We start from the raw sequence: 21,463 nt of genomic DNA, 5'->3' as shown, positions 1-21,463 counted from the left end.
TCGCCTCTCCTCCGTCGTCCTCAGCATCAGCACCGCAAAGACGCGGCTCCCGTGTCCATTTCAAACACTCTTCTTGGCTGTGGTCTAAGTTCATGGATGTGGAATTTTCTTATGTCTTTCACTGAACTTTTTCAAAGGCGGTGGAAACACTGAGTCTATTTTCTTTCCCCCCTTGTGCAAAATCTGAGTATAATGGGTGCAGTTCTTTTTATCTCTTCTGAGCCATGTCCTCATTGGATGCCAGTTCATTAGATAGAAACCTTTGTTCAGTGTGGCAGATTTTTATAACATGTCTAGCATGTGTGTCCTGAGAATGATGCCAGGTGCTGGGGACATGGAAGTGAGCGAAACCATCTGTAACCTCGGAATCTAGCAGAACGAACAAATTAGACGCGAATTAGCACCTCGAGTGATTTGCTGCTCACTGTCATTGGAGAACTTGCTCTTTTCCACAAGCTGTTCCGTCGAGTCAGACGTGATGGCTTCTGTTTTCCAGATGAGGAGCTGGAGGCCCAGAGAGCTTGCCTAAGAGCACAGCCCTGGGCCAGCTCCTCCAGCGTACTGGGGCTGGGGGGGACCCACAGGCAAGGTTTCTGGGTTACGGGTGTGTGGCACCCCTGAGGTCCTGTCACCCACCCTCACCGCCCCCCCAGGCAGTGGTCACCTCATTCTCCCACTGTCTGCAGAGACCATCTCAAAACTCCAGTCGCCGGTCCCTCTCCAGCGACCGTCCCTCACTTTCAGAGGATTCCCCCTCTACCCCCAGACCGCTTGGCAGAGCAAATTCCAGCAGCAAAGTGCGGGCTTCCACCACCAAAACCATGACATCAACCAGCCGCCCGTCCTTTGGGGCACAGCATGGCAGGGAGTTTAGGAAAGCAGGCTCTGTGAGCAAAGAGGCCAGGGCTCGAGATGACTTCCCTTCTGTAGGCCTCGATTTTCCATCTGTGAAATGGAGATGGTGCTGTCGCCTCCTGCGTGGGCTCGTGTGTGCGAAAGCTCTGGGCGTGGTGCCTGGCCTACGAAAGTATCCATCTACTTGTGTGTTCACCAGCTCGTAGATATGTATTCACTCCTTCAACAAATTAGATACAGTGTGCTGTGCCCCATCTGCGTGCCGGAAACGGTTCCAGGCGCCAGCAGTGGACCTCGTAGATGAGAATCTCTCTTTCCGTGGAGCTCGTATTGTAGCAAGGGAGGACCGCTAGACCAGGGAAACGCGCTCACATCAGGCACTGAAAGGTGCCGGGGGGAGCAGTCCAGCAGGGGAGGGGGCTTTTCAGCGTCCGGCCGAACCGGGGACCGAGGGTGTAATAAGGTGGCCGGTTCTACCCGAAGAGTGGTGGCGGGGCTGTGAGTGCTGCTGGCCCATGCGGGGCAGGGGTCTGTCCCAGGGGCCCCCGGGGACCTGTGTCGGAGGCAGACTGGAGGCAGGAAAGCCTCTTGACCTCCCAGGAGGGGCCTGAGGATTCGCTGGCGTCGCCGTCCGTAGTCCCATTGGATGGAGACGTGGCTCCAGACCCACCCCCTGCTGACCCCGCAGGCACCTGCCACGCCCTCTCTGCTGGCTCGTCACCTCTCGTCCCTCCTCGCTTCCTTCAAAGCATCCACAGAGTCTGTAGTGTGTCCCATCTTACATAACAGATACCGCCCCAGCCCCACGTCCCCTGCAGACACTGTCCTGTGTGCCCAGGTGCCCACTCACCCACCTGCGGCGGTTTGGCTGCCCTGGAGCTGCCTTCCCTGACGTGACCCCCGCCCTCACCTCCCCAGGTCTGGGCGTCCCCGGGCACCGCTCACCGCTCTCTGTGTCTGGGGTGACCGCGCATTCTCCGGGGCTCTCCCTCCCTCTTGAGGGTCTCCCCCTCGGCCCCCTCTGGTCAGCTCTCCTTCCTTTTGCCCTGTCCGCTTGAGGGTGCAGCCCCGGCTTGATAAAGCTCCTGCTCTCAGGCCACGGGGCTGCTACTCCCTTCGGAGGGCTCCTCCTCGGACCTCGTGCCACTCTCTGGCTGGCGAGCGGCTCTCTGCCTTCTCCCCACCCTGACCACGTCCTTGGGCCAGCAGCTCATTAGCCGTCCTAGGGGAGCGCCATGGGCCGCCCTCCTCGGAGCCCAGCTTAGCCTCCCGGGGATGGGCGGCGTGGTCCTCTCCTTCCCACCGGCCACGACACCCACACCCCTCAGCCAGCGTGGCGTTTGCAGGCATTTCCAAGTGAGCGAGCACGTGGGGAAAGCTGGCCGCTGGGGACTCGCGGTTAGTCGCCCCGAGAGGGGTTCTAAGCAGCCCATTTGCATGATCATTAAAACACCGTTCTCCTCAAACGACGTTCTGTGTCATCTAACCGGTATTTTAAGTCACATGTTAACACAGCCAGAGCAGGGAGAGGTCAGTCTGCGGAGACCTCCTTTGTGGGGGAAGTACAGCAAATTGTCGACTTTCTCCCCAAAGAGCAGCTTGTAATCTCACGTGGAGACTTGGCGACTGCAGATTCACTTTGTTCCATCTTAAGTCTTGCTCTGACCTGCGGAGACCGTGCTGTAAACAGTCGGGGGAATCCTCGGTATTGATGCATTTGGTCGCTGCGGGGAGCCCCACCCTGGGGAACTGGATCCCGTGAGCTTGTGCCCCCCCCATCCTGGTCACCGGTGGTTTCTGCTCCCGGTGCTGTAGCCTAGGAGCTCCTTGAAATCGGAAAGGTCTTTACAGGCGTTCACGAGGCTGCCCCGCAGGGTTGGGAGAGCCCGCGCTGAGTGCGGGGCAAAGCGTCCTTCAGAGCCTCAGTCTTTCCATCTGTAAAATGCATGTTTTAAAGGTGCTTTTAGAGTGGGGCTCTGTGAGGTGCTGCTTATTACTGTTGTTACCGTTTTTGCCCATTTCCAGAACTTGTTTTATTCTTTAAAATAAGCCATTTTCCTAGGGGAAAATACTGATGACGTGGAAACCATACCTCACCCAACGTCTTCTCTTTCCATGAACAGTCTCCAGTTTTTAGGCACCGGACTCTGGAGAACTCGCCCATGTCCAGCTGTGAGACCAGTGATGCAGAGGGCCCAGTGCCCGTGAACAGTGCGGCCGTCCTGAAGAAGAGCCAGCCGGCCCCCGCCAGCTCCCCCTGCCGGGGACACGTGCTTCGGAAGGCCAAGGTGAGCTCCCGCCCCTCCTGCTTGCGGGGGAACGCCAGCACCGATGGGGAGCAGGCATCCCAGGGCAGGTGGGGCACGCCAGCACTGGCACAGGCAAGGTGTGGTGAGGCACTTCAGCCTCAGAGTTGGTGGGTGGGGTGCAGGAGCTCAGTGTGGCCTCCTGTTCCAGTTCTGCAGCTTCTGTATTAGATGCCATTTCACGAGTATCTACCCAGTTTTTTCTAAAGTCAGACCCTCCTATAGGAATCTTCCTTTTCAAAGGCAAAAAAGACCAGAACTTGTCTCTAGGCCTGGACCATCGATTTTCAGGAAAACCAGCAGTTCTGGTTCTATGTCCTGGCTTCTCCTGACCTGTTCTTTCACTGGTGAAGTAGAGATTGGCCAGTGACCGCTGGGATCCGTTAAAAAATCAAAAGTCGAGGCATAGACTCTTCTCCATACCCTCTTCTCCCCAGCCCCGCCACAGCCTGTGATCCTGTACCCGAGGGGCCATTCTGTCCTACCTTCCAGTCTTCTGATGGGATTGGCCACTAGCGATTTTTGATGCTAAGCTTAAAAAATCTCAGAAAATTAAAAAAAACTATAGTTTATCAAAGCAAACAGTTCCTGACGGCTGAACTGAAAGCGTCTGGTATGAAAAAATCCCACTTGGTAGTCAGGCTAACGCATCCAGATGAGTTTAATTTGTTGTGACGAATGTGGAGGCCAGACATCTTCCCTGCACTGTCTCTGGGACCCTCTCTTGCCGTCGTTACCTTTGTTCTTTGGCAGCTTTGGAACCCATTCCAAATTGGCTAGCAATCTGTTGTTTTCTGAAAAGCGGATGTGGTGTCAGATAAGAATGTGAGAGTTAACCTCTGGCTGCCGTGTTCACGGAGGGTCCCTGCCGACGGTGGTTATAAACAGCATCCTGGAATATCTGTCTTCGTATCACGTGCGTTTGACTGAGCCTGTGTGTTGGTAAATTCGGGGAAAAGAAGAATTGCTGTGCATCATTTTTACTTTCCTTGGCATGCGTCAAGTGTTCTTCGTTTGCAGAGGAGTACATCTTGCCTGAAAGATGTTTAGAATAGAGCTGTCCCGTAAAGTCCCCCTAATTATTTGCAGAAGGGAAATGCAGTAAAAATATTTCATTTATTTCTTTACTGTCAAAGAAATCAGTTTCCAGTTCTGTAAGTCCAGCCTCTGAAAGGGCTGCATTTTCCATGCCTGCTCTCACCGTCCCGAGGCTCAGTACTTTGCACTTCCTGCCCCCTTTTCACGATAAATGTAACACGTGTGGTTTTGGCCTGTTCAGATGCACAGCTGGCCGTTCAGACCGGCCCACATCCTTCCTGAAGGAATGGGATCAAGCAGGGGTTTCCCAGGATTCCTGAGAATAGTGGCAGGGGACCCACGGCTGGAGGGCGGGGCGGTGGCCTGGCCTCTTGCCTCTGGGAGCGTCCGTCCGCCTGTAGGTGCATCACACACGTGACCTCCTCTCGCACCCTGGCCTTTTTCTGAGGACCTTTCTGAGTCTGACTCGGGAACCGTTATCCCAGGCTGTCTTCCTAGAATAATTTCCAGTTCCCGATGAGGGGTGCTCTGAGCGTGAGAGAGCGCGCTCCTGAAAGTCAGAGGGTTTCAAGTCACCTGTCATGGGGTTTCCCGGCCGAGAAGGGGGCTGAAGGGCCCCGACGTCCAGCTCCAGGCCCAGCGTTCTCCCCGCAGCCTGGGAACTCCGGGTGCCGAGGGACGTCCCGGGAGCCGGGGCATGTTGGCTGCAGCGCTTTCAGAGCTGACACACGTGCCCCAGGTCCCAGCGTACCAGGACTGGGCCACCCCGAGCGCGGGCCGCCCGCCTGCGTGCAGCCTTTTCAGTGACACACACGGCGGCCTTGGGTCCTCCCCACGTCCCCCTGGCTGGGCGTGTCCGTGGAGCGCCCTGCTTGGTGGCCAGCGTGACCTGTGCTTGGTCACACGATTACACGCGTAATCGTGCGCGTGAGGCTTTGGCAGCGTGTGCGGGCACATACACACGACTCCTGTCCAAGCCGGCGCCGCCCCGGAGGCTGGCGGCTGAGGAGGGAGGCTTGCCGGGGCGCTGGGTCCCCTGCCGCCCGGAACATCGCCTTTGCGTGGAGCCGCCGGGCGTCCTCTCTGGGGAGCCCGGGATTGGGGGTGGGGCTGTGGGAGAGGCCGCGAGGTCGTCCGCGCCTCTGTAGGACCGGCGCCTGCACGTGCTCACGAGGTGCAGGCGGCTCAGTTTTGGTTTTGTTTCTGCCACGTTGGCTAACGCCACGCTTTTAACCATTAATGAAGCTTGTACGTTCGACGCTAGAAAACAGGTGAGAAATTCCTAATTTGATACAATATGAGAAGGTGTGCAGTGTCCTCACGGCCCAGTTAATGACCCCCTGGGGATACAGTAGGAGTCAGGCACTTGCATCAGACCAGCACTGCCGCGCTCGGTGCCCCCAGGGCAGGCGGGAGAGCGCCGCTTGGCGCCAGGCCCCGTGTGGGGGCCGCCACGCCGCGCACACGTTCTCTAGATTTGCCCAGAGTCCTTAGTGGGACGCGGGCCGATCTCGGTTTGGGCCGTGCGCTGATTCTCGGCCTGTTGCCGGGGGGCCTCGGCGCTGTTTCCACGGCAGCTGCGCCCTCACCCTCTGGGGCACAGGTGTGGATGGGATGCAGCCTGACGTGTCTCGGCCCCGCCTGTGCCCTTTTGATCTGTACATGCTTCCTCTTGCCTCGCTTGGCAGGAGTGGGAGCTGAAGAACGGGACATAGAGCTCGCGGACGCCCAGCTCACACAGCGTCGTCCCATCGCGTGACCGCAGGGAGCTGGCCCGGGGGCTCCAGCAGCAGGACTCGGGGTTTGCGGCCGGACCAGGACCCAGGACCTGGGTGCCAGGACCCAGACCTGCCCGCTGTATCCTCTCTACTGTATAATGGTCCCCTTTAAAGAGATTTACTTGTAACACTTTGGCTTCCAACTTCATTTGTTTAAAGTCAGAAAAGGGACGGAAGGTATTGTGAGAGCCTCCCCTGGCGGATGGAGAAGCTGCATCTTCCCACCCAGGTAAATGATTGTTTTCACCAGTCTCGGCACTCCCACCCCAGACTGAAGATGAACGGCCAACGGGCCCTGGACATGCTCCGCGCCCCCGGCGGGGGTGTGAGCGTGAGGCGTGGGCATTGGGCTGCCCGCCCCTCGGCCAGGAGGATCCGGGGATGTCGCTGCAGCGCCAACAGCAGGAAGTCGCACCCCGAGTCTCCGCGTCCCTCTCCCCACATGCCCGGCCCCCTCATCACTAGGGGTAATGGCGCGACAGAATTGTGCTGTGAAGCATTTTTTACCTTTTTCAAAAAAATTTTCTGGACAGATGCTTCTGTCACCAGGACATGAAAAGCTGCCACTCTTCTTTAAACTTTAAAAAATTTTCTCTTTTTCTCCTGTGTCACGCTTAGCTCCAAGGGTTTTTCAGAGATTCTGTATCGTATTGTGTTACTTGTACTGCTTTTGAAAGGCAGCAGAGTGTTTTTGATATTTCACGCATATGTGTCCTTTCCGCCTTTTGCCAGCATCCAAACCCCTTCTACCCCTTCAGAGCCGGCGGGTGGTCCTCAGAGACCTGGTCGGCCTCGGGGTGATGGTCACACTCATTCCCGAGCGGCGTGTATGCCCTTTGAAAGGCAGCAGGTTCTGGGAACTGTGCAGCTTTAGGGCAAAAGAAGGACCCCTGAGAGCTTCTCTCCCAGCCCCACCCCTGTGACCCGCCAGGGGACTTGGTTTACTGTTTCCCTCGGGCGCGGCCGCCAGCCAGGGCCTCTCTGAGTTTCCCTGTTTGCCTCCAGAGGGATGTTTCTCAAAGCCTTCAGACACTAAGGCGTGAAGGGGACAGGCCAGTTCACAGGTAGAGGTAATGTGGGTCCAAGAACCAGGCCGGCTCTCCTCTGTCTGCAGAGGGACCTCTCAGGAATTCTCCTTGTGCAGCCACTGCCCAGAAAATATATCTGTCACCCCGGAGCCCTCTGCAGACTGACCGGTGGGACCACATCACACGTGGGGATGGGCTCTTTCTGCCTGCAGCTGGTGCAGGCCTGCCGTCCTCTGCTTCTCATCAGATACGGGAGCAGGAAGCAAGAAAGCAGGGCGCCTGCGAGCACATCCCGGGGCGGCCACGGCTTCCGCAGGCCTTGCCAGTCAGGGTTGGAGTGGCCCTCGACGCCAGCACGGGCCCCGTTTGGTTTCACTGACCAGAGCCGGAGTGCGATCTCGGCGGCTAAGAAAGTTCTGCCACAGGACCTGCAGGCTGTTTAGCTGGGGTCCACCTGAAACCTGGATTTGTTGCGAAGCCATCTGCCAGGTCCGTGGGCTGCCTGCTGGCGGCCTCACGCGCAAGCTCCTTCTCCGCTGTTTACAGGACGAAGGGGTCGTGTCTTACCTGCACGTAGCACGTTGGGCCCCCCAACCCTGACCCCGGGAAATCCAAGTAGGAAGCGGGGAGCCAGGGGCCTCCCCAAGCCTCAGGCCCATCTTCCCGGCCCTGCTGGGGAGGAGGAGCCCCCCTCCCCATGTTCTTCCATCAGCGTAGGAAGCTGGCATCATAGGAAGCTAATTTTCTGTAAAGGGGAAAAGTGTGATCTTCGCTGCCTTCCGGTCAAATGAATGTTCTCCAAATAAGGCTCTCAGGCTATTCTGGTTGGCAGCCAACTTGGCCCACGACAGCAGCCAGATTTGGATTGTTGCTCAGAAGGGAAGACATGACCTTAGCCCGGGAGCAGGTGGGCACAGGTGGGTGGGCCGTTAGCAGAGGTCACTGCAAATGTCACCTCGACCATCGCTGTGGGTCACGCCCAAGGACACAGCCAACTGGTGCCAGAGCCAGGATTTGGACCCTGGCCTTAAGACTCCTGGTGTACATATTTTGTGCTTAAAAACACCGGGTTTTTAAATTCACTTTCACAGCCATAAGCCTTTTAAAGAGGATGGTGGATTCAATCCTGTTACGTCCCCTGGAGCCATTTAAAACGGCCCCGCGGAAGCCAAGGCCGCCAGCGTCGGGCTCCTTTGATGCCCTCGAGGTGTTCCCCTCGATGTCTTTAGATTTGATCAGAAAGTTAGTTTAAAGCATTTGCTTCAAAATAAGTTATTTATTTGTATATGTTCAATAAATATAGTTTTTAATTTATATCTGTACATATTAGACACACCGTGGACATCCTGCCAGCATCCAGACAGTGGTCTCATTACCCCCCTAGATGTGCCCCAGGGACCTGCCCCCCTTATCTCAGGGCAGCTGGGAGACAGCGGTGACAGAGCCGGGCTGCGGGGGTGGCCCGGGGTGCAGGTCACCATCCGCTGGGAGAAGTGGATTCTTGAGAAATGTCCCCCTTCCTCAGACAGACAGTCATGGTTGCAGAGTGCTGGCCAAACCGTAACAGGATCCTCACCGAAATGACACACGTGGTGGCCCGACCGGGGGCTGGCGTGAGGCTGCCACCCTCTGCGGGCCACGGGGCCCTTCCCTTAGAACGGGGGCCACCATCAACCTCAGGCTTCTGCTTCCGGCTTTGGTAAGGGGTCATCACCTTCAAAGTCCTCTCCATTTTTATATTTTTATAATGTTTTTCATTCACTCACCAACCTTTTGCACAGAGATACATTGATGGTGAGAGGGCGTGCTGTGTCACCCCCGACGTGGGCTCAGGTGGAGGTGACCACCCCCTGCCCAGAGGCTGCAGACGGTCGGCCAGGGCCGGGGAGCCAGCAGCCCTCCCGCCCGGCCCCGGGACGGTCCTCTGCGGGGACCCGGTGGGTCTGGGGAGGCTCCCAGCTGCGGGGCCTCCGCACAGCGGTCTGCCCAGGGCTCTTCTCTTGGCCGCATGTGTAGAGCTGGTCGTGGCCCCTCGGTTCAGGCACCTTGGCGTTGTCCAGCTTGACCATCCGCCTTATTCATCTCGCTGGTCCCTGAGTCATTTTGGGCTCCTTCTGAAAACCCGAGACGATTCTGATAGGTTGGAATGTGCCACCTTTGAAAAGTCTGTCTCAAAAACCGTGTGTCCTGGGCCCTGAAGACCGCCCCCAGGGAGGAGTTTCAGATTTCCTGTTAATCGTGACAACAGTTTGGAATTTGTGTACAGGTTTCCAAGGGGACAGCTTTGCAGCTGGGGTAGGCCCGATGGCCGTGGGCAGAACTCCTTTGTTGGCGGTCCCATTTATTCTTTCCAGAAGAGTGACTCTATCAGCACGCTATTTTGAAGGAAATGTAAGTTTTGCCTACGGACCTACTTCACCAGGCAGCGTTCTCTGGTTATTCCACCACGTCCTGCGACAGGAACCTTCCCAGGCTGGGCACGGGGGTGGGCACTCGGGCAGGACCTCTCCCGCCAGAGCAATCAGGCGTCTGCGGCAGCTGCATCCCAGCCCGGCCCCTGCACAGCCCAGCGGACGCCTTTTCCAGGAGCAGGAGGCCTGCCCCTCTCCACCACGGCTCACATAAAGGTCATGGCAACACCTCAGTGTTAAACTATTGCCTTCCTCTTTTTTTTCTAAATTAAGTTCTTTAAATAATTTCAGATTGTGGCATAGTTTTAAAGAGGATAATTCTATTGTTCTTGTTGTCATTACTGTCTTATTATCCCCACAATGGGCTGGGTTGATACTGTGAAATAAACTAAAAATAAATAAACTAACATTTTCATGCCCCCCCCACACATGGTGCAGCATCACAGAAAGCCTCTCGGTGACCCCCAAGCCATAGCGGGATAGCGTGTCATTCGTGAAGATGAGGGAGCTTCACGCCCAGGGAATTGTTGGCCTCACATGCACCCTCTTGCTCATCTTTTGTGAAATAATTCACTTATGTCCTTCCAGAAAAGCCCAACTTGACAGCATACAAGTATTACCAGGTATTTCTATTAGTTGCCATGGAAGAAATTTTCGAGATGGGATCATCAGATCATAACTCTTAGGGACCAAAGGTGTTTTTAATAAGATAATCTTTGTATTTGATTTTTTTAACAAGAAAGGAAATATTAACTTTAAACTTTAGCATCAACTTTTAAATTATAGAGATTCAGCGTTAATTGACCATGGCTATAAGTTGTAAAATGTTTTCATATTAAGAATGTAATTATTTCCTTATTGTATTTTTTAAAAACTAAAGTCATATTTAAAATTCTCTTTGAAAGAAACAGGCAAGAAACAGGAAAGATTTTTTTAATTAAATATGTTGGCAGTGTCCATTTTAAATAACTGTAAATATATTTTCACTGTGTTTCGCAATGTATTTAATTCATAAAGTAAAAAATTTTATCAGAAGAAACTTGCATTGGAAATATTCGTTTTCAGTCCATTTGCCCGGATTTTGTAATAGCCTCACTTGAATTTTCTGCTTTACTAATGGATTTTTCTGCAGTTTTACATGGTGTAGCCCGCAGACTGGCGCCCTCGGGCGTGCCTCATTTGTGTATTGCTAATAAACTCGCTGTTCCAACTCGGCCTCTGCGTCTTGACCAACTAGGTTTGTGGGCAGACGGAAGGACTTTCGGATGAACGGAGGCATTTTGCTGACAAGGCATTTTGCTTGCCAAGTAGGGAGGGGTGTAAGAGAGATCAAGGTGGGGCAAGTGTTTTATTTCTTTGGCAAGAATCTTCTTTCATGAAAGAAACGTTGTGTATTTTTATTTTATTTATTTATTTAATTTTTGGCTGCACTGTGCAGCATGTGGGATCTTAGTTCCCCGACCAGGGATCGAGTTCGTGCCCCTGCATTGGGAGCACAGAGTCTGAACCACTGGACCGCCAGGGAAGTCCCAAACATAGTGTTTTTTTTTTTTTTTTAAAAGGTGGTCTTTTTTTTTTTTTTTTTAATTAATGGGTCTAAGCCAATGAGGTTTTCCTCTTTTATTTTTTATTTTATTTATTTATTTTTTTTTTTTTTAGAATTTCACTTTATTTATTTATTTATTTTTTGGCTGTGTTGGGTCTTTGTTTCTGTGCGAGGGCTTTCTCTAGTTGCGGCAAGCGGGGGCCACTCTTCATCGCGGTGCGCGGGCCTCTCACTATCGCGGCCTGTCGTTGCGGAGCACAGGCTCCAGACGCGCAGGCTCAGTAGTTGTGGCACACGGGCTTAGTTGCTCCGCGGCATGTGGGATCCTCCCAGACCAGGGCTCGAACCCGTGTCCCCTGCATTGGCAGGCAGGTTCTCAACCACTGTGCCACCAGGGAAGCCCAAACATAGTGTTTTTTAAAAAGTTGCTTTTAGTCCAAGGACCCGAATATCCGGGTCAAGGGGTGTCTGTGCTCCTGCTGAGTGCAGCTCTATGCCCCGGTGCCCAAAACAGGACCAGATGGGATGTGACTCTGTTCTCAGGACATTCACTCCAGCCAGGGACACAGACGTGTCAACAGGTAACTCTGAGTGTGGTACTGGAGAGTTCTGGAACCACAGGAGAAAGAGCGGCTGCCTTTCAGGCGGTTGGCGGTGGGGTTTGCGGGTATGGGTTTTTGAGCTGGGTCTTGCTGTTTAAATAGGAGTTCAGCAGGGAGAGAAGCAGGGGAGGCGTAGCAGGAGCCCAGGGTGGAGGGTGAGAACATTAGCCGCAGTGGAAGGCGGCTCTAGAAGAGCGGGCTGGATCAGCTGGAGGCCTCCTGTCTGCAGATGGTGGGGGACTCAGGAGTGCATGCAAGGCCTCTCTTGGGGGTGGTGGTTGGCCATGTTTCTGGTTTTAGACCACTGCCAGCGGGACGGGAGTGAATCCCACTGAGACCCAGGCAGGCATATGTGGCCACGCTGGCCGGGAGCAGAAAGGCCGCCGCAGATGCACAGCCCACCCGAGGGCTAATGGAGATACAGACGGAGGAGCCCCGAGGAGCTGGCCCTGCCGCCAGCCAATCTGTCACCCGACGTAGGATACAGGGGAGCAGAGCCTGGCCAGAGCGGCGAGGATAAGGTGTCATCTTGGGTCCTGCAGGACACCTATGTCAACAAACGGGACGCCAGGTCTGATAGCGGGAGGCGTGGCCTGTGTCTGTGTGTGACTTGGGGATGTCAAGGTGACACATTACCCACCTGGACCCACCTTTCAGCGGTCAAGGACCAGGTGAGTGGGTGGTGCCTCCTTCGCCCCCATTCTCCTCTCCCCGGGGATGGGGTGGGCATTGGCTGGTCGTGTCCCAGATAATGAGGGGCCTCTTCCATTGCCAGAGTGAAACAACCGCCCTGAGTCGGAGGTGAGGTCAGTCCTCCAGCCCACCTTAGATGACAGGAAAGTCACTGTCTGCGTGCTCTCAGCTTGACCCGATGCCCTACGAGCAGTCCTCAAAGGCGGTCCTCTGCCCCAGCATTCGCTGTCCAATGACGGGTCATTCGTCTCAGCGAGGGGCCTGGTTGAGCTTCATTAGACCTGTTTTTAATTGATGCTCCTCCTTGGGCTTGAACATGGGGCACGTCCCGGTGGGCTGCCAAAGGAAAAGGAAGTGCCTCTTTAATTTCTTTTAAAACTTAGCAAAAGGACACCAGAGCTCTCGGTTTTGCTTTTTAAAAGCATGGAGATGACTCAGGGATATCACGCAAGTTATAATTTTGGGAGCAGGCAACACAAAGCCTCGCCGGCATAAGTCAGGAGCCCAGCTCTTTAATGGGAAGCAGGGAAAACATTAGCTGATGTCTGTGATCCAGAGATTTTATGATGGAAACTTCATCAATTTTATGACGCTGTTTAAAATGGCTGGCTTTTCACACAAAGGGACCAATTAGTCAGAAAACAGGGCAGGAAACATAGCAGGGATGAAGTGGGTCAGGTATACTCACCTCCCCACCTGGGGGGCTACTTTGAGCTGATCCCGGACACTGAGAAGTTGGTCTGTCCTGGAACCACCCCCAGGGGTGGGCGGGCAGTGCAGCAGAGCTGAGAGCTAGCCGCTTCCTTCCTCAGGGAGGCTGGCCTCTGGCTGGGGGCGGGGGGGTCTGCCCGTGTGCTGAGTGTGCTGAGTGTCTCTTCTTTTTCTGATGCTTTGACACCTGGGACCTTGCTGACCACGGAGGGACAGCCCTTCCCAGGGCCACCCAGTCGCTGGAGACGTCAAGGACTTGCCTGCAAACAGGCCTTTCATATGTGAACCAACCAATGCAGAGCCCACACCCCAGCCAACTCCTTTATGAGGTTCACACATGCTGCACCACTATCCCCTGCCCTAATCACCCCCGGGCCAGGTGCCTGACAGCTGGGACAGCCCCTGGTCCCAGAGCTTACTGAAATTATTCAGACCAGCCCATCCTAAACCTGTTTGCCCTGCCTCACCTATTCCTTCCTGTGAAAACCACAATAAAGGCTCTTGTTCCCATTTTTCCCCCTCCCTCCGCCTCCTGCCCTGCCCTGGTGCTTCCCCATGTGGCCCTGTGTGGCCTGGCGTGGCCTGTTGTGGTGTGGCCTTATGGGGAATGGGGAGTGTGAGAAACTTTCCTGTTCAATGGCAGTCATCTGCTGATCTGTTGGCCCTCCCTCCATGCTGCGGGATAATAAAGCCTACGGTTTAAAACCCCCTGGTCCTGTGGAAAGGGCATGGGCTGAGATTCATGCGTATCAAGTGATGGGAGATGACCCATCTGTGAAATATCCTGCAACACCTGTAAGACTCTAAATGAGCTGAAATCCTTTTCTCTGTGGGTTATCTTTCCAGCAGGATAAATACTGCCATTTTCTTCAACTAATCATTCATTCATTTATTCATTCGGGGACTACTTATTGAACACCTACTGTGCCTGGGGCACTGGAGACAGAAAACTGTGAACAAAACTGTTAGCACTGGTTCCTCACTGCTGCTGGTAATCAACACGCACCTGGCACAGGTGACCTGGCTAATAAACACGCAATTATAAACTGTGAAAAGCCATGAAGAGTGACACCCGGCTTCCGGTGGTGACAGACTCGAGCCGTGGACAGCCCTCCATGGGACACAAGGAGAAGAAGTCTCCCCGGGGCGTTATTGTGCTCATTCCCACCCCTCTGCATCAGGGACCTCGCGGGTCCCAGGAACACTCCTGCACCAGTGCTGGGAGAAGTTCCCTGGCACAGGGGGTATTCTTCAAAAGCTCCGTGGTGGCTGTTTTTGCAAATCCGAGCTGAGAGTAGGAGCTCTCACCCCTGAACTCGGGTCCCTGGATTCCGTGGGATGAAGAAGATTCTGGAGGAGGAGGGCCCAGGTGATGTCAGGGTACCTCATTGATCGTGGTGTCCCTAGGATTGGGATCCACAGACATCCCACTAAGTTCCCAACCTGACCGCTACAGAGCAACCTGCCAACACACTCTGGACCTGGTGATTCAAGACCAACTTGAGTCACCACGACAGCTGGGACCGTTAACACCTCCCAGACCTGGATGGTCACACACCTGGAGCCCCGGGAGTCCAGGGGAGGTTGCATCCCCTTGAAGCCTGATGCCAAACTGGATCTGTAATGTGCATCCCCTCCTAACCCTCCCCACGGGTGCGCACGTTGGGGGAGACTGCGCTGGGGGTTGGGGGAGAGCCCGCACACTCTGGGGGGGGGTGATGGACACTGGCTCTCGTCCGAGGCAGGTTCCTGGGGATCCCCAGTTCCATTGAGGCCCTCCGGCCAGAGCAGAGTTTGCGGGGGTCGGGTTCTTGGTGGAGCTTTGGCCCCTGCCTGGGCCACAGGGGTTCTCGTGTGATGATTCCCCTGGTTCCTGAAAGTGTGGGTGGAATACAGCCTGGGCCATGGGAAGAATCCCCTCTTGGTTTCCAGACACAGTCGGTTCCTGTGGTAGGAAGCCCCCCCAAAGTCCTCTTCCTCCTAAAACAGGGAACAAAGCAATCTTTCGACCCTAGAGGAACTGCAGACAGTCCTGCCATCCGGGACCTGAAGGTCACAGGGCAGTGACTCCGCCCACATCCCCATCCAATTGTCCATTTTCCGTGTGAGAGGCGGTGGTGAGCGCATTGCAGCTGCTGATGCAGATGTGGCACCTTTTACAGGAATACGCACAGCTCCCAGTGCCTGGGATGCAGCTGACCCTTTTTGTTCCGTGCCTGTTGGTGAAGTTGCTCCCACCTGGAGGGAATCAGCGCATCTCACAGGTCTAGGCAAACGCTCCAGCTCTTTCTAAGCGGCCAGGGAGGCTGGCATCTCCTTCTCCAGAACCTCAGCAGCACCAATCACGCTGATTGGGTCTGGTGAGGAGAAAACGGCAAGTTCTCTCCAAGCCTTCGTGGGACACAGATGACCAGTGGCTCTGGGCATTGCACTCCTGGAGGATTTCGGAAAGGGAGCTAGAGGCTTGTGCAGCTATGAGAAGGGCTGGTGGCAAGCAAGTCAGGAATCACTTTTGATTCCCTAAGTCATTGGCGCTAAAGAGGGCAGCTCTCGAGAACCAGAAGCTGCTGCAAATCTCAGGAACCTCTTGGAAATTCTCAGTAACTGCCCGAATCTACGGCAGCAAAGCAAACGTTCCCAATCTCGTGTCCACCCGTACATCTACCTGTATCCAACTCCTGTGATAACGGGACCCCAGTCCGTCCAAATCCACACATGTGCCTCTTGTCGGGCAGATGCCACCTCTGTCCCAGCTTCTCAGGAGACCTTCCAAGGGGATGTTAGTGATGCTGGGTGGGTGACAGACAGTGCGGCACGTGGAACAGTGGAACAAGTAAAGGCAGCAATGCATCACCTCGTGGGCCATTCCTGTCACGACGCCAAAACAGAAGGCGCAGGAGCCAATCTAAGCACCCACATCTCACCCTGCAGCTGTCCTAAGTCTCACACCAAACCTTGGGTCTCAGGCAAGTGCACAGGGACCTTTGAACTTCTTGCTCTCTTTCGTTTGCACATTTATTACGATGAATATTGTCACGTGGTACTGATGCCACCGCCGTCCCCTTCTGCCTCCTAAATTGCCCACGAGGGGGGTGCTTGCTTTTGAACCACCCCTTGGTTTATAAAAAGGTGTCTTTGAGGTTTTTTTTCCTTTGGAAGGCGCACAAATGATACGTTTTTGAACGCTTCAAATCTACGTGTGCCCTACTTCCTTTACAACGGAGTAAAACCCAGGCAGAGCTGACTCATCACAACCCTCCCAACATCTCCCGGCCTCCGGAACAGTAGAGAAGCCTCAGCCCTACTCATTCCCCCTGGTAAGTATTCTGTTTATTCTGTTTAGGACTTTTTAATCTTTATGGTTCAAATTCTGAAATTCTTACAGGATGGACTTTGGCCCAATACTACATAAGCCTTTTGATCTGCGGGCTCAGAATTTTTCCAGCTCCGCTTGTGTGCCCTGATTCCCAAGGAAGCCTGTGTTTCACGGAGACCTCCTTCCCTCTGTCTCTTACAAGGCTTGTATTTACTCTATTTCTCATTCCCTTGTTATTTTTAGAGATTCGTAATCCGTTCTCTTCCGTGGTGACATGCCTTCACTTTCTTTTTTTTTTTTTATAAATTTTTTTTTTTTAATAGCTACTTTATTTATTTATTTATTTTTATTTTTGGCTGTGTTGGGTCTTCGGTTCGTGCGAGGGCTTTCTCTAGTTGCGGCAAGTGGGGGCCACTCTTCATCGCGGTGCGGGGACCGCTCTTCATCGCGGTGCGCGGGCCTTTCACTATCGCGGCCCCTCCCATTGCGGGGCACAGGCTCCAGACGCGCAGGCTCAGTAGTTGTGGCTCACGGGCCCAGCTGCTCCGTGGCATGTGGGATCTTCCCAGACCAGGGCTCGAACCCGTGTCCCCTGCATTAGCAGGCAGACTCCCAACCACTGCGCCACCAGGGAAGCCCGCCTTCACTTTCTGTTCTTTATTATCTTTAATGCAAATAAATGCTAATTCCGCTCCTGCCTTTTCACTTTCCTTCTCACTCCAGTGACTCCCCTCCTACTCAGCCTGTGAACTTCTACTCTCTGGTTTCAAAGAGGGCACATTTTCTGACATTCATATCGAGACACGACGCATACAATTCTGAGCTGTGGTTGTGTTTCTCTTCAGTTACTTATCCTTGAATGAGGAGCACTCCCTCCAGGCCAAGTGTTTTCTGGCTCACGAGCTGTGTCCTGTCTCCTCCTCGCTGCATTCTTAGCTGCTGCTGGAATCCTTCTTTTCCACGTTAATCTCAAAGGCAGCGTGATGCGCAGCCCAGACCAATTGTGGGTATCTAGCAGGGCATCGCTGTGTGTGCACCTCTGGAATTGACCCCGTGGTCTGGGGTTAAGACTGCAGCCGAGCGTTTACATCGGCATCATCATCAGCCCTCTGCGGTGGTTCCTTGTCCCGAATGCAGGGATACGTGGTGACCCCATCTCTGGCTCGGGGTGAGGGTGGGGGAGCATGTAGCTCAAGATTAAGACAGCGAGCTACAGGGATTCCTCCAGGATGACCATGTGACCTAATCAGAGCCTCTAGACTTTATGTGAGGAAGATGCCCAGGCTGGAGCTGCTGCAGCCATTTTGTGACCTGAGGACACCTACGTGGCTCTGTACCCCAGCAGTGGACTGTGGCTTGGAGAAACAGAGCCATGCCAAAGATCTCCATGTAACACTGTGACGCAAATCTTCAGTGGGGCCTCCGCACTGCTGACAATTTTAACAACTTCCTTAGCCGATCCACTTTCTCACTCTCCCGATAAAATTTCACACCTTTGGGACTTCCCTGGTGGCGCAATGGTTAAGAATCCACCTGCCAATGCAGGGGACACGGGTTCGAGCCCTGGTCTGGGAAGATCCCACATGCCACGGAGCAACTAAGCCCATGCGCCACAACTACTGAGCCTGCGCCCTAGAGCCTGTGAGCAACAACTACTGAGGCCACGTGCCACAACTACGGAAGCCTGTGCGCCTAGATCCCATGCCACTCGCTGCAACTAAAGCCCGTGTGCAGCAACGAAGACCCAACGCAACCAAAAATAATTAATTAATTAATTAATTATTTTTAAATTTCACACCTTCTCCTGTTTCCCTGGCCCCTTTCCCTCTTCTCCCTTTCAGGGATGACCTTACCTGTAACTCCCCTGAGAACACAGAGCAGCCGGAAGAGAAGCTCCCACCCCACGTGCTTCTAAGCCCTCCGGTTCCCCAGGGTCAGGGGTCTCCGCTCCCACGCGACCTGGCCCCTCCGCTCGTGCTTGGGCTCTGTCCCGCTCACCCCTCGAGGACTTGCTGCTGGGTACTCCCTCCTCCCCCTCCTGCACCTTCTGTCTCTCCACGTCTATTAGCTCATTCTCGCCCACATGCCCCCTTAGCTGCTGCCCCAATTCTCTGCCCTTGAGTCGCCAGAAAATTCCAGAAAGCATTATTACGTGCACTGGCTGTCCAGTTCCTCACCTCCCGTGATTCCCTCGACTGGCCCCCAGGAGGGGTCTGTCCTCACGCCTGCCCGTGCTCTGTCCTCACGACTTGCCCGCTTGGCAGCCCCGGCCCTGCTGACCCAGCCCTCCTCTGAAGCACCCTTCACGTCCCGACACGGGGTCCTCCCTCTGCCTGCAGAAGTGCCGTGGTCGGCGGAGGGCCTGGGCTGCCCAGGGGTGTCCGCCTGAATCCCAACTCTAGATTGCTTTGCACCTCGCTGCCCTCGACTCTGGGGCACCTATATGGTGGGCTTGCTGTCAGCGCGGTTTACAGGCCCGTGCGTGGAAGTTGCCCACATCGGACTTGATACACGGCGGAGACTAAGTGGGAGCTGCTGTCACCACTGCGGTCACCTTGGCTTGTGGCTCTGCTGCCGGCATGGCCCCTCCCGCGCCTCCGCAGGCAGGTACTGCTGGGCCGTTGACAGGGCTGAGCGCCGGGGCCGTAATCTGTGAGCTGCAAATGATGAGAACGGTGCTGCGTCCCAGCGTGGAGCCAGGGGGGGTTTTGGAACGAAGTGCCATCTGCCCAGCCCGGTACTGTCGGAGATTAACAACCTAATTATAGCATCATGCAAATGCCAGTGGGTTATGAGCACAGGCTATTAAAACACCTGGGCTGGTGCACTTAGTGCCTGCAACAGGCAAGTCTGAGCTCGACGGGCTGCCAAAGCCCCCGGGCCTCGCGGGACCCGGCTGTGGAGATGAGGCAACAATGGGCCACGCACAGCCGGGAGAGGCTGGGAGAGGCTGGGCCGGCCCCTGGGCATCGCTTCCCGGTGGAAACGGCAGCGCGTGGTGATCGTTCTAGCAGGCCGGGGCCTGTGAGGTGTTTTCACGTCTAATGGAATCGGGATGAGCAGGGGCTGAGCTGCAGTGGCCAGAGCCCCGCCCCGGCCTGACCCTCACCACATAAGCCGGGTGGGCGCATCTGGCCGCTCTCCTTGGAGCTGAGCTCAGGGGACGTGGGTTTCTCCTCCGGCTGGTCCTGCTGAGTGGACAGCAGCTGCCGCACAGAGACTGCTCACCCCCCAGGGCCACCCCTGTCTCCTTAGGACCAAGGGTGCTGCCGCGGGCACGGCTGGTCCTCATGAAGCGGGGGGACCATGCCCCTCGGAGGCCCAGGGTTGGCTGGGGGTCCCAGAGGTGCTGGGAAGGCCTGGCCGAGGGTGGGCCTGGGGAGGGGATTTGGGGAGGATGGAAGAAGCCGGATGCCTTGTTGTCGGGAAGCGGGGCCACGCGGTGACTGGGCGGGTCCGTGACCTGGTCTGGAAGGAGGGGCTCGGGGCCTGAGCCGTGATGGTGAAGGAGCCGCCCCCGTGCGCTCAGCTGGACGGCACGAGGTCATCAAGGTCATCGCCGGCTGGTCTGTGTGCAGATGTGATCACGGCTGGCTCTCAGCTCCGTCGCAGAGGCCTGGTCTGCTGCCGGTGACCCTGTCTGTGTCGGACGGGGGAAGGCGCAGCGCGCGGTGTGCGCCCGGCGGTGCCAGAGGTCAGGGGCCACCGTGCTCTCTCTCATCTCAGTGGGGTCCTTCTCGAAAGGGTCTTGACCCTGACTTTACACGAATCCCCACCAGAATGGGTGTTGGCCTTGACACCAGACTTGGCACCTTTCGGGGGAAGCGTCACCGTGTGCCGGGGCGTCTTCTGCAGGGGTCCCTGGGCCGTGCCACACAGGAAGCAGGTGACCACCTCCCCTTGGGGATCCGCCGTGGGCAGGGGGTGCTCCTCCGGCCCACAGTGTCGCCCGCTGGCCTTGCAGCTGCTCCCTGGCCGGAAGGAGGCCCCCAGGTCCTTGGAGGGGGACCCTCTGTTATTGACGACACGAAACTGGTTGGGTTTCCGTTTTAGTGACAGAGCTGGAGGGATGAGCCCAGCGGATATTTGAGGAAGTATTTCTGCTCCTCTGATTCCAGTTTGTCAAGGGCATTGCATGTTTCTGTCTGTTCCTTTGAGATTCGTTGCTACCTGATGACTCTGGACGCCAAACTTGGGTGTCTTGGGTGAAAACCAGCTTCAGTCTGCCTGGGATTTGGGGTGTCCCTGGAGCTTTAGAGCAATGCCTCTTATTTGGGCTAAAAATAACTTCCCCCTCCGAGCGCCTCAGTCTCCTCTGTGAACAGGGCACACTCATACCTGCCCCGCTCACGGGAAGCTCAAGCGTGATCACAGCACCTGCACTTTGTAGCCGGCCATGTGGGCACGTTTGTGTCCTCGACGTCCTACCACGAAGCTGTCACTGACTGCGACGTGGGGCGTCCTGAGAGCCAAGGCCCCTACGTGGCTCCCTGGCCCCGGTCTGGTCCATCGTTGAGGAAAGTGTTCCAGACGGATCGACATGGGAACAGCAAACGTCTTATCACACCCACCAGCCTCTGCCAGGGAGAAGACCCCCGACAGAGCCGCCACGCACGGAAGTGGGAATCAAGATCATCCACCAGAGGGGGAAGGAATTCTCCCTGCCCCCCACTGCCCCGAGGCCTGGCAGCTATGACAGGAGAGGAAAAGGCCAGTTTCTGAAGCTCTCCAGACGCACCGTGGGTGCCAGCTCCCGGGTTCTGTCTCTGTCTCTCCACGCACACCACACAGACACACACACACCACACACACACCTAGGCACACGCACACCTAGACACACACACACCCCTAGACACACACACACACACGCCCCTAGACGCACACACACCACACACACACCTAGACACACATACACCACGCACACCACACACACGCCTAGACACACACACACCACACACACGCCTAGACACACACCACACACACACTACACACACGCCTAGACACACACACACACACCTAGACACACACACACACCACATAACACATCACACACAGACACCACACACACAGACACACACACCACACACACCACACACACATACCACACACACATAGACACACATCACACACACCCCCATACACACACACAAACCACACATCTCACACACACACCTAGACA

At 55.4% G+C, this 21,463-nt stretch overlaps 1 protein-coding gene and 1 long non-coding RNA gene across 4 annotated transcripts in view; one reads left to right on the top strand and one right to left on the bottom strand.

The window, feature by feature from the left end:
• AFAP1 (actin filament associated protein 1) overlaps nucleotides 1-6,107 on the top strand; it is a 149,935-nt gene extending 143,828 nt beyond the window's left edge. For all 3 annotated transcript variants that reach the window (XM_082391441.1, XM_082391440.1, XM_082391442.1), the window contains 2 exons: nucleotides 2,979-3,143; nucleotides 5,888-6,107. In XM_082391441.1, coding sequence (XP_082247567.1) covers nucleotides 2,979-3,143; nucleotides 5,888-5,914 — 192 coding nt within the window. In that variant the 3' untranslated portion in view covers nucleotides 5,915-6,107. The remainder of the gene's footprint in view (nucleotides 1-2,978; nucleotides 3,144-5,887) is intronic.
• Nucleotides 6,108-8,053: 1,946 nt separating this feature from the next.
• On the bottom strand, nucleotides 8,054-14,664 carry LOC309628414. The gene is made up of 2 exons (XR_014244511.1): nucleotides 12,946-14,664; nucleotides 8,054-12,593 (listed from the first exon to the last, which is right to left on the bottom strand). It is a non-coding gene; the product is annotated as an uncharacterized lncRNA (long non-coding RNA).
• Nucleotides 14,665-21,463: the final 6,799 nt, after the last annotated feature.

This window comes from Balaenoptera borealis (assembly GCF_965194805.1).
Source record: "Balaenoptera borealis genome assembly, chromosome: 4".
Classification (NCBI taxonomy): Eukaryota; Metazoa; Chordata; class Mammalia; order Artiodactyla; family Balaenopteridae; genus Balaenoptera; species Balaenoptera borealis.
This window is presented reverse-complemented; position numbering and strand designations above follow the sequence as displayed.